The 13014-nt window shown below is 36.8% G+C and overlaps 1 protein-coding gene across 3 annotated transcripts in view; it reads right to left on the minus strand.

The window, feature by feature from the left end:
• Window positions 1–3686: 3686 nt before the first annotated feature.
• The window catches only part of LOC123566349 (elongation factor-like GTPase 1), a 29617-nt gene continuing 20289 nt past the window's right edge, over window positions 3687–13014 (minus strand). For all 3 annotated transcript variants that reach the window (XM_045360337.2, XM_053549982.1, XM_053549981.1), the window contains 8 exons: window positions 12853–12977; window positions 10614–10768; window positions 9760–9913; window positions 9108–9239; window positions 8117–8264; window positions 6433–7538; window positions 4629–4813; window positions 3687–4294 (listed from right to left, as the gene is read on the minus strand). In XM_045360337.2, the coding sequence (XP_045216272.2) occupies window positions 4106–4294; window positions 4629–4813; window positions 6433–7538; window positions 8117–8264; window positions 9108–9239; window positions 9760–9913; window positions 10614–10768; window positions 12853–12977 (2194 nt within the window). In that variant the 3' untranslated portion in view covers window positions 3687–4105. The remainder of the gene's footprint in view (window positions 4295–4628; window positions 4814–6432; window positions 7539–8116; window positions 8265–9107; window positions 9240–9759; window positions 9914–10613; window positions 10769–12852; window positions 12978–13014) is intronic.

The following is a 13014-nucleotide window of genomic DNA, read 5'->3' on the forward strand; positions in this document are numbered from 1 at the left end:
GTTCTGGGTTCGAATGTCCAATTTCGTTTTGTATTTGAATGTCCAATGTTGTTCTGAAATTGAATGTCCAATGTCGTTCGGGGTTCGAATGTCCAATTTCCTTTTGTATTTGAATGTCCAATGCCGTTCTGAAATTGAATGTCCAATGTCGTTCGGGGTCCAAATGTCCAATTTCCTTTTTTATTTGAATGTCCAGTGTCGTTCTGAAATTGAATGTCCAATGTCGTTCAGGGTCCGAAGGTCCAATTTTCTTTTGTATTTGAATGTCCAATGTCGTTCTGAAAATCGAATGTCCAATGTCGTTCTGGGTTCGTATGTCCAATTTTGTTCTGGTTTTGAATGTCCAATTTCATTTTGTATTGAATATCCACTGTCGTTCTGAAATTGAATGTCCAATGTCGTTCGTCGAATGTCCAATTTCGTTCTGGTTTCGAATGTCCAATTTCATTTTGTATTTGAATGTCCACTGTCGATTTGAAATGGAATGTCCAATGTCGTTCTGGATTTGAATGTCCAATGTCGTTCTCGGTTTAACTGTCAAATATCCTTCTGGGTCCGAATGTCTAATGTTGTTCTGGTTTCGAATGTCCAATGTCTTTCTGTGTTTGAATCTCCAGTGTTGTTCTGGTTCGAATATCCAATGTCGTTCTGAAATAGAATGTGCAATGTCGTTCTGAAACCGAATGTCTAATGTCATTTTGGATTCGAATGTCCAATGTCAGTCACAGTTCTAGGGTCCAGTGCCGTTTAGGAGTCGAATGTTCAAGGTTGTTCTCGGTTCAAATGTCCAACGTCGTTCTGGGTTGCCTTTGCAACCAGTGCAGATCATGATCAGCCTTCCTATCCGTGCAGTCTGATCATGATCTGCACTGTTCGCCGTTCAGTCAGTATATTTTTTGTAAGCATCCCTTTTAACAGTTAATGGTACTGTCCAAATTGAAAGATGGACAAGTTCAATAAAGAAAATTTGCGGGGTAACGGTAAAATCTTTGGTTTTCTATGGCAAAAACAAGCTTAACTAGAACTCCGCCAAGCAGGGCAATATATGCCCATAGGTTTACATCAGAAGATGGAAGCAAATGTAAAGAACTTGACAGTTGGAGCCCAAAGAACAGGAACAACAACAGGAAGAAATTCAAAAGAACAATCCAAGTCAACAAAACAAGAGGACCATGATGGTCCTGAATCGCTCACCTCTTCCCACATGACCCAGTTTTGAGTATGACTTCGTTTTTTCTATTATTTGACATAGTGACCTAGTTTTTGAGCTCATGTGACCCAGTTTTGAACTTGACCTAGATATTATCAAGATAAAAATTCTGACCAATTTTCATGAAGATCCATTGAAAAAAAAGGTCTCTAGAGAGGTCACAAGGTTTTTCTATTATTTGACCTATTGACCTAGTTTTCAAAGGTATGTGACCCTGTTTTGAACTTTACCTAGATATCATCAAGGTGAACATTCTCACTAATTTTCATGAAGATCTCATGAAAAATATGGCCTCTAGAGAGGTCACAAGGTTTTTCTATTTTTATACCTACTGGCCTAGTTTTTGACCGCACGTGACCCAGTTTCGAAAATGACCTAGATATCATCAAGGTGAACATTCAGATCAATTTTCATGAAGATCCATTGAAAAATATGGCCTCTAGAGAGGTCACAAGGTTTTTCTATAATTTTAGACCTACTGACCTAGTTTTTGACCGCAGTTGACCCAGTTTCAAACTTGACCTAGATATCATCAAGATGAACATTCAGACCAACTTTCATACAGATCCCATGAAAAGTATGGCCTCTAGAGATGTCACAAGGTTTTTTTAATATTTGACCTACTGACCTAGTTTTTAAAGGCACGTGACCCAGTTTCAAACTTGACCTATATATCATCAAGGTGAACCTTCTAACCAATTTTTATGGAGATCCATTCACAAGTATGGCCTCTAGAGAGGTCACAAGGTTTTTCTATTTTTAGACCTACTGACCTAGTTTTTGACCGCACATGACCCTGATTCGAACTTGACCTAGATATCATCAAGATGAACATTCAGACCAATTTTCATACAGATCCCATGAAAAATATGGCCTTTAGAGAGGTCACAAGGTTTTTCTATTATTTGACCTACTGACCTAGTTTTTGTCGGCACGTAACCCAGTTTCGAACTTGACCTAGATATCATCAAGATGAACATTCAGACCAACTTTCATACAGATCCCATGAAAAATATGGCCTCTAGAGAGGTCACAATGTTTTTCTATTATTTGACCTACTGACCTAGTTTTTGAAGGCACGTGACCCAGTTTCGAACTGGACCTAGATATCATCAAGGTGAACATTCTGACCAATTTTCATGAAGATCTCATGAAATATATGGCCTCTAGAGTGGTCACAAGGTTTTTCTATTTTTAGACCTACTGACCTAGTTTTTGACCGCACGTGACCCAGTTTCGAACTTGACCTAGATATCATAAAGATGAACATTTAGACCAACTTTCATACAGATCCCATGAAAAATATGGCCTCTAGAGAGGTCACAAGGTTTTTCTATTATTTGACCTACTGACCTAGTTTTTGATGGCAAGTGACCCAGTTTCAAACTTGACCTAGATATCATCAAGGTGAACGTTCTGACCAATTTTCATGAAGATCTCATGAAATATATGGCCTCTAGAGAGGTGGCAAGGTTTTTCTATTTTTAGACCTACTGACCTAGTTTTAAAAGGCACGTGACCCAGTTTCGAACTTGACCTAGATATCATCAAGGTGAACATTCTGACCAATTTTCATGAAAATCTTTTGAAATATATGGCCTCTAGAGAGGTCACAAGGTTTTTCTATTTTTAGACCTACTGACCTAGTTTTTGATGGCACGTGACCCAGTTTCGAACTTGACCTAGATATCATCAAGATGAACATTCTGACCAATTTTCATGAAGATCTTTGAAATATATGGCCTCTAGAGAGGTCACAAGGTTTTTCTATTTTTAGACATACTGACCTAGTTTTTGATGGCACGTGACCCAGTTTCGAACTTGACCTAGATATCATCAAGATGAACATTCTGACCAACTTTCATAAAGATCCCATGAATAATGTGACCTCTAGAGTGGTCACAAGCAAAAGTTTACGGACGGACGCACGCACGCACGGACGGACGACGGACACCGCACGATCACAAAAGCTCACCTTGTCACTTTGTGACAGGTGAGCTAAAAATACTTACCAGGTACGGGTATGTCAAAATACACCTAAAAATTGGAGGTACCATCCATGTTGTACCACAGAAAAGTTATCTCCGTTTTTTCCCTACAGCCAATAATAAAGTTTCAAAATAAACTATTTAAAGTAACGTAAAAGGGAAGTAACTAAAAAAATTATTGTAAGTGAACAAAAAAGGGATCTGCCAAATAAAAACAAGAGCAGTGCAATGCAGAGCAATATACACAAAGCAGTCATATATGACCTTTGACACCCAAGTGTGACCTTGACCTTGAAGCGTGCCAACCGAAACATGGCTCTGCATGTCGTCTCAGTGTGGTGAACATTTGTGCCAAGTTTCTTTGAAATCCTTCAAACAGGTCAAGAGTTGCAGAGTGGACACGAAATTGCTAACGGACAAACACACGGACAGACACCGAGGGTAAAACAAAATGTGTCCCTTCGGGCATATAAAAACACAACATAACATACTGATAAAAATATATTTATTCTATTGACTATGAGCCTGCTTATCATATTACAAAACAGCCAACAATTTCATAGATCAATTCAGTTTTCTCAGCTTTTTATAGAAAAAAAACAAAAACATTTAATTTTCAATTGATGAGAATACATGTTAAATGTTTCATGACCTTTTACTTCAGTTATAATAACATATTTGTAGACTTGATATACGTCCCACTTGTTAAGCAAAACAATAATCAATTAGACTAATTGCTTAGCAATAATGAGTGTTGCAAATCATGTAATTTGAAGGATTTTTTTCGTATGCAACTTAACAGTGGGTGGACATGAGAATTTTATATTGCATTTTTAAAATTACTTTGTGTAGATCTCATCAGTTTTGTGAGAGGTATCTCTTAATTGTGAATGGAAAGATTTGAGAATTATTTGTTTCTAGTTAATGTTCTTTGTTTTTCTGCATGCTCAACAATCTTTTTATCAACTTTCAAGCCTTTTCTCTCCCGGACAGTATTCATGTAGGCACGTGCCCGATTTTCACAATCTGCTTTCTCCCCATAATGCATTATTTCTTCTTCTGTGGTCGGAACCCAGTAAGGATCTACATCTATAGTCTGAAAAAATAAAAAACAAAGAACGATTTAACTTTAACTAAATAAATTAAAAGAGCATGATTTAACTTTAACTAAATAACTTAAAAGAGCATGATTTAACTTTAACTAAATGCTGCAGTGTGTCAACATAGTATTGTTTCCAGTCCTGTTTCCTGAATTAGTATGTCTGCATAAAACTAACCCCTTCCCATCAAGACTAAAGAAAACTTGCCTTAATTGCTCTCTGGAATGGTCCCCCAAAGCACCCCACTTTTTACAAGCAAGATATACCCGTCTATAAAAGAAGATTGTCTTTAATTAGCGGATTAAATGAAGAAAAGGTAACAAGATTTACCTCCCAATGACTAAACACCAACTGCGGACTTGCCAATCCACTTGTTTTCTTTCTTATATCTTCACAGAACCCGAAACTCTCTACAACAGGAATAACAGCTATGATGTTAAATATCTGCGACCCTTCCCGCATCTCATCCTGCAAGGTTCTTCCATTTCTCTTCCCAAGCACAGCAAACAACTTCCCTGAAATAGAAATATTTCATAGTTACATTGTCAAGAGAAATATATATATGTATATAAACGAGTCTAAGATATTGCGTTTCTACTGTATTATAAATGCTTATGCAGAAGCTGTTCACAAACCCCTGGTATAAAGCAATATTCCAAGTCAGTTTGCATTCTCAAAAAAATGAAACATTTTTTGTCTGGCAATGGCTAAAATAAATGTGAATAAAATATAAATACACTGATATTGTCAAATGCCAGACTTTGCAAAATTGTAGAAGGCATCTATTTTTGGCACCAGAAATCTCTAAATATAATTGAGCCGTGCCATGGGAAAACCAACATAGTGGCTTTGCGACCAGCATGGATCCAGACCAGCCTGCGCATCCACGCAGTCTGGTCAGGATCCATGCTGTTTGCTTTTAAAGCCTATTGAAATTAGAGAAACTGTTAGCGAACAGCATGGATCCTGACCAGACTGCACGGATGCGCAGGCTGGTCTGGATCCATGCTGGTCGCAAAGCCACTATGTTGGTTTTCCCATGGCACGGCTCATATATGGATATTAGACAATGCTTACAATAAGCATGTTTGGTAACAAAGTTTAATGGATATCATGAAATTCTATATCAACAACTTGACCATATCAACAGCGTAAGTTTAACATGACTGACAATTTTAACTTTACTGGACTATCTCAGATATTACATGACTCTATATAAATCACTGGCCAAAGTTTGTGCTTTTGATTGGTCTGTAATTCAACATAGGTTTCCTGGGTTTAAATAAAAACTCGAGGGCAAAAAAAATGAAATTCATTTGTGATGTCAAGAATTGTTTGCCAGCCAAAAGTTGAAACTTTATTAGGTAAGTAGTTTTGACTATTGACCACAAAGTCACTCAATAAGAGTGTAATATTTTGTTGCATTTCCCATTACTTAAGTGTATTCACAATCTGATCTGCTGCAGCAAACTGATTACAGTTTTTATATAGTATCGGGAACAAATCTCTTTATAACTAGAGATGCTTTTGAGAAAAGCGCATGTCTCCCACAACTGCCTAATCATCTAAATAGTAAGTCAGTCTTTATATACTGTTTACTTAGAGCACATGCGCATGCGCTTTTTTGACACCAAAAGGACCCCTATATTACTTTTTATCTAGTTATTGAACTTGGCCAAGCACTTATTGGCAAACACATTTTGTTCAAGTTTGGTGAAGATCGGATGACAAATGTTCGACTTAGAGTGCAGACAAGCTTTGTCACACACACACACACACACACACACACACACACACACACAGACTGGAGTAAATCAATATGTCTCCCACACCACTGTGTGGTGGGAGACAATTATTTGCAGTCTCTAAAACATGTCTATCTTTGAATAGAGCTAAAATCATTCATTCAGAAGTATCACTGCAGATTACATATTATTTATGTGGCCTTATTTCACAAATTAACAGTCAAGACCTGAATTCCCTTTGAATTTACCTTGTATAATAAACTGCTCAATATTTAAGACAACAGCAATGTTGTGAGTAGTCCAGGTCCCAAATATTAGCAAATTTAAACAATATTATCCAATCTACAAAAGTTGTTTAACAGAAATATTCTCTGGAAAACAAAACTAACCAAGTACATCTGCAGTTGCCTGTATGTTACATTTATACATTGCAGCCATGAGACGTTGGGGCTGAGTCTGGAATGCTTTCTGACATGCCTCCTTCACTATTGAGATCAACTGACCCGACACATGACCTTTCATGTCTGTCCTTTTTGCTTCTTTTTCTATATCAAATCTTGATTCCCCAGCAGATTCCACTTCTAAACTAGATCCTTCAACAGATGTTTTTGAACACTCTGGAATTTGCTCATCTATGCCTGAACTAGGTATATCACTTTGCAAATTGTCTGTACACTCCCCATTTTTGAGATTTAATTTAGACAATTGTATATGTACATTTTCCTCATAATTTGCTGCACTATTTTTAGCCAATGAAATGCTATCATTTTTGCTTTCTATAACATCATTTCCAAGCTCAGTAACATGAGACCCTATTTCCCATTTTTCCATAATAAAACACACGCCTCTCATTGGTTCATCACAGAGTGGTCCTGTAAGGGTTGCTAGCTGGAATCCACTTACAACACTATAGTCATAATCTCTAACCACCACTTTCATTTCTGTTTTATCATTTCTCAAACAATCCCACACTGAAGTTCTGTTGTATCCATCAACTTTATTCAACAATAAATTAGGCCCAACCCTTTTAGGTCCAAATGCCCAAATACAGTCAACACATCCTTTCCATTGTTTTCCAGCCTCTAAAAATAATGCTTCCAACTTCTCTTTAAATTCTCTTATTGCCTCTTTTGTCGACTGTTTCAGTTTCGTCCCAAAGTGTACTTCGGACTTATTTCGCTCCGATATTTTTGCCGAAAAATACTGATCAAGCGTTTTAATCAAGAACTGGTTCTCATCAAGGAAATCTGTTACGTCCTGTGGTAACGGTACTGCACGTATTTGTACCATACAAAATTTACTGGGTGTGAATATTCTAACCAACCCTGTTTCTAAAACTTCTTCATCTTCATCAAACTCTCGTTGTTTCTCATTTTTACCGGCAGGATTTTGGTCCTGTATCGACTCGTTCACCATGTCTATTGTCGGCGGTGGTACAATGGTTTCACGGAATGGAACTATGGGAGAGGATTCTGAGATTTCTATCTTAGCATATCTAGAAAGGAAAAAATAAAAAAATCCAAACAAAAGGCTAATACTTGGTTGTCCCTGCTGTCACATGTGGTTGTAACCAGTCATTAAATATAACTGATGCATAACACGCCTTAGACTATCATCGGTATGGGTTTATCAATTTTTAATTTTGATCATTTATAGTAAAAGCTTAAAGCTTCCTTGATAAAATATGATAAGAGTTGAAAGTTTTGCAGAAATTAATGTTAATTTTACAAACTTTTCTAAACCTGACTTTCTTTCATTGTCTCTGAACATTACTTCAAGATACATAATGCACACAAACACTGATCTTAACAGTGAATACCATCTTTTCTTGTAATCCTATGTTGAGCAATCCACATTCTGACATGCTTTCCAATTATATGAATGTTGGGAATAACTGCAGACTACAGACTCAAACAAATGACAAGAAAATATCCAGTTCAATGGTTCTGAATCAAGTCACAGCATTTTGAAATTTTATCTTACAAAATGATAACTGAGAAGTGACAGGTTTTACTTTGACTTTCTGCTGAAATTGCCCTGTCATAATGTAACCAAAAATATGTTCCCACAAACCTTTCTGTAAGATCGTCAATACACCTCCTAAGGTGAACTTCACCCGCCGTGATGATCACATGCTCCCCTGTTTCCTGCACGAGGACTTGGACACACGGATCTGCTTGATTCAATAACTTTAGTCCCTTCACCAACTTTGGCATATCTCCTGTAAATGTTTAAAACTGACTTGGTAAGGGTTTAGCGGCAATTTAACAAAACTTGAGTGAAAAACAAAGACTAAATTAATTCCCTGGGACAGTGTGTCATGCTCAAGGGATTGACTTATTGATGCTCGACTGTGCTGATGTTATTTCATATAGCAATTTAAATACTACCAGGGCAATATGAATTGTTTGACAGGTTCTGGGTGCATGAGCCATCGACTCTCTAGCAAAAAGTGTTTCACTGTATGCAACAGCAATCAGCAGGGATCACTCCAGAATTTGCCGTCTGAGCCATATGGTACAATTCTATGGAAGCTGCAAACAATTTTTCCAAGTTCGCTACTTTCTTATGTAAAAGTCCAATCTTATTACTTTTGCAATGAAACTTTTTTAATACAGAGCCTTTATATTTGTAAAACTCTCCCTTAAACACTTTAAAGACAGATCGCCAGTCAATCTGTCTAATGTTCAACAAATAGCTTTACTTTGTTGGGTTTAACGTCACATCGACACAGTTACAAGTCATATGGCGACCTTCCGGCTTCTATGGTGGAGGAAGACCCTAGGTGCCTCTCCGTGCATTATTTCATCATGTGTAGGCACCTGAACAGAACCACCAACTTTCTGTAAGCCAGCTGAATGGCACAGTTTGACAAATGTTTGCATTTAGAAATTCCTTTCTGATGTCATGTAATAAAACACTTACTGAATGGATTGCAGGTCAACAGAGAAAACTATCAGCTCTCAGTCATTCCTAACTCAAGCAAATATTTCTGATTACTGACCTGCATGTCAATCTGTAAGTGTCTTATGTATGAGACATACTATCAGTGTGAACCCCTTACCAGCTTGTATAGGTTCCAGTGCCACTCTCAGTATTGGTGAAGCATCAAAGTATAGGTCTGTAAATGATGGACATGCCACTGTACTTGACAATGTTCCAGATTTCAAAATATGATCTTCAAGCCCACCTATACCTGAGAAAAGAAATCAAAATAAACAAAAATGCAACAATTTCTAATATTAAGAAAAATAACTAAACCATATTTCTGCTGTAAAAAACAGTCCAACTTGGTTTGCCCAAACTTGCCGGACCTGTCAAAATTTGTTTGAGACATCAGATATGCAAGCCAACCCAGTTTACTGTTATGCTATATACAGAACAGTTGAATATGTAGATCTATGACTACAAGATGTATTACATATTATGTTAACAGTAACAATTTCTAATTTCATAAAACATGTATTTAATGTGCTAATTCAAAAAAATAATACTAAAACGAACCAGTTAAGCAATATTTTTGTAACATGTGTAAAAGTGACATTAAATATTAAAGTAGCACTCACTAATCCAAAAATAGATTGTGTTAATACTTATTACAAAGTTCTAGCATACATATATATCATAGGTATCCATGTTATGAATACAAAATTGTAATATCTAAATATCAAAGTCAATTATACTCCCTACTGTCCCACAATACAAGATCAATTTACCAAGAACATTTCCAGCAGGTACACAATCTAGTGCCTCCAGTTCACGTCCCATGAACAAGTATAGATCTGTTACCGTGACAACAGTCACATGATCATCTCTAGCAAGATCTTCCAGTCGTTGTGCTGCAGACATGCCACTACATCCATCTGATAGCTAAACATAACAGTACATGAGCAATCTATTTAATAACTGCACAAATTTATCACAAACGATAATCTTTTCACAAAATACAAATATTTTAGTCTTTCAATAAACTGAATACCTATGCTGTCTGCTGGAAGTTTAAGAAAAAGACCTAACAAAATGTTTTCGCTTACTTAAAAGGTTCAGATTCCATTAATGTTACGCTGTTGAAAGAAATGTATTTGCAACTTCCAGACGATTTCTATACAGCAGCAAATCTTTCTCAAACTTATCATTTGCAATAAAGTGTACATGAAGATTCTTTGAAAGCATAGAATGCATTCAAGCAAAATAACAGAAGAATTGGTACGACTAAGTCAGTTCATGGGAGGTAATGAAATGTGCAAAAGCCCTCACACCACACTACCAATGGCTTATGCAGAATTTTGACAGTAAAACTGAATGTACTCTAAAAGAACCAGAAACAGAACACTGAGTCTTGACAACATAAATGATAAACTTTTTTACCAGGTTTACAACTAGAAGTACTATAATCATATTCTGCCTTTCGTTTTCTTGGGTTTTACAAAACCAAATGCTGATTTTGTTAGCACTTGCAAGGAAGTTTTTCTCATAATAAACAAAATTTTAACAAATTAACTTTACAAGTATTATCTGAAGAATCTGGTCAAAATTGCACAAGCAAGTTTCCTCTGTCTGAAAGCAGTACCTTTTGTAAAGCCTTTGCAGGATCATGTTTAGGTCCAAGGACGTACAGCTTCTGTCCTTTCCTCACACAGCCACTGAACACACGAGCAAATGCTACAAAAACCTGGTCTGTATCATCTTCCTGCTCCCTGTCCTCTGGTACAAGTTCTGCTACACCTACAATATAAATACTAGCTTGTCAACCTTGTACTGATATATCAACTGACAAATATCAACAAAACATTGACAAGACTCATATGCAGAAGTGTAAGCATCTGTTACCATAGCAACAATATTAAATGATATTCTCTATCCTGCCATCCATTCATGTATTTCTTTTCCTAAAGAAAGATCCTTGTAATTTTTCAGCTATCACAGGATCCCACTCTGCCACTTTTTGTCATACATTTAGACTACTTGTTGCCATATCAACCACATTTTTGCCAAAGCAACTTAATGAAAGGATGTGCTTATTTTCATATAACATCTAAACAACCAACCAGAATTGAAGTTTAGAAACAACTAATCAGCTATTAAGGTTTTGAGACTTTTTTCAGACTGATAAATCATTAATATTTATGCGGGACTGTTTTTCATGGATTTCAAGGTTGTGTCTGTCCATGAAATGTCAAATGAACAAATTATTATTGAAATAAAATTCCAATTCATTTTATTATTTACAGCTACAATCCACAAAGTCAGATCCCCTGGAAATAGAGAATCTGTCATTGGTCTTCAGTGAAGATCGGAAAATCCCAACCCTGGTGGGTGGCTGTGCCAAGTTTCCTATGGTGTGTCTGCGGGTTTGGATTTCTGATCTTCACCAAAGACCAATGAACACTTCTATTTCTCACTTACCACAAGAGAAACAATAAAATAAGCATGAAAATTATGGAACTATTTTATGTCTCGCATTTAGTCAGCCTAATCACACACCAACTCAAGTGTCCAACGAGGTCAACAGTTAATTCAACAATTTCAAGAACAAAATGGATTGATACTAGCATTATTTTGTACTTGCCAAGGGAAGCAACTCTATGTACATGTAAGTGATCTTGTGATATTATAGATATGTACCTCCCTTTAGTTAAGGCATATGAAAAAACTAGAAATGTGTCCATAGGATACGGATGCCCACACATACTGTGGTAGGACAGGGATGCCTATGGTATCCTCTATATAGAAAAAACTATTAAAGGGCCATAACTGCAGTAAAATTCTTTCCTTTATGGTCACCAGCACATCAAGCTTGTTCATCTGTAAAGGTTTGAAACAAATCAGGCAAATAGTGTGAGAGGAGTTAGACACACAAGACTTTTCTCTATATTCTATATAGCAAAAACTATTAATGGGCCATAACTGTAGTAAAAATATTCCCAGAAAAAAAAAATCCTTTCTTTATGGTCATCTGCACTTCAAGCTTGTTCATCTGTGAAAGTGTGAAGAAAATCAGGCTAATATTGCGAGAAGAGATAAACACACAAGAAGAGATGAACACACAAGACTTTTCTCTATATTCCATATAGCAAAAACTATCAAAGGGCCATAACTGTGGTAAAATATTCCTAGAAATAATTCCTTCTTGTGTGGTCATCTGCATATCTAGAATGTCCATCTGTGAAAGAATGAAGCAAACCAGGCTAATAGTGTGGAAGGAGTTGGATATACAAGGTTTCCAGACGTACGTAGAGCAGCAATGCTATATGCCCCCCACATAAATGGGGTGGGTGGGGGGGGGGCATGAATAGCAGTGTGCACACAGAGTGTGGAATAAACCCAAGTGGGATAAGATTTTCCATCACTGCTAAAAATAGAAATTTTTCTGTCCAGTAAGTGAGAAATAGCTGCTCTGGACAAAAACACTAGATTTCATGCCCATGAAACTGAATGATTTCACTGTGTATCACTTCTTGCCGTACTGTTGCCATTATTTTTCAGAAGTGAAGTTGGATATGTATTAAAAAGGAAGGCAAGTGGGCAAGTGCAAAAGTAACAGTGCATATTTATAGCAGTTAGGAACCTGCGATTCTAATCAATATTAAAACTGCTTAACCCTTACCGTGCTAAATTTCTATAATGAACTTGTCCATCTTTCAATTTGGACAGTACCATTAACTGTTATAAGAAGTGCTTACCAAAAAGATACAGACTGAATGGCGAACAGTGCAGACTATGATCAGGCTGATCTTGGTCTGCACTGGTCGCAAAGGCAGAATCACTAAGGGTTAATGACTATAATATAAATGTTAGATTTGTTTCACCTTCCGAACTGTCAGGGGTAGAAATATGTTCACTTGATGCTTCGATATTTTTTCCAGCCATTCTCTCTGCATGACGGAGACGAGCTGCTTCTCTACGTTGCTGTAACTCCTCCTCTGTCAATGGTCTGAAATGAGTAAAACACGACATGTGTTCATAGGGCA

The sequence above is a fragment of the Mercenaria mercenaria genome, chromosome 8 (genome assembly GCF_021730395.1).
Source record: "Mercenaria mercenaria strain notata chromosome 8, MADL_Memer_1, whole genome shotgun sequence".
NCBI lineage: Eukaryota > Metazoa > Mollusca > Bivalvia > Venerida > Veneridae > Mercenaria > Mercenaria mercenaria.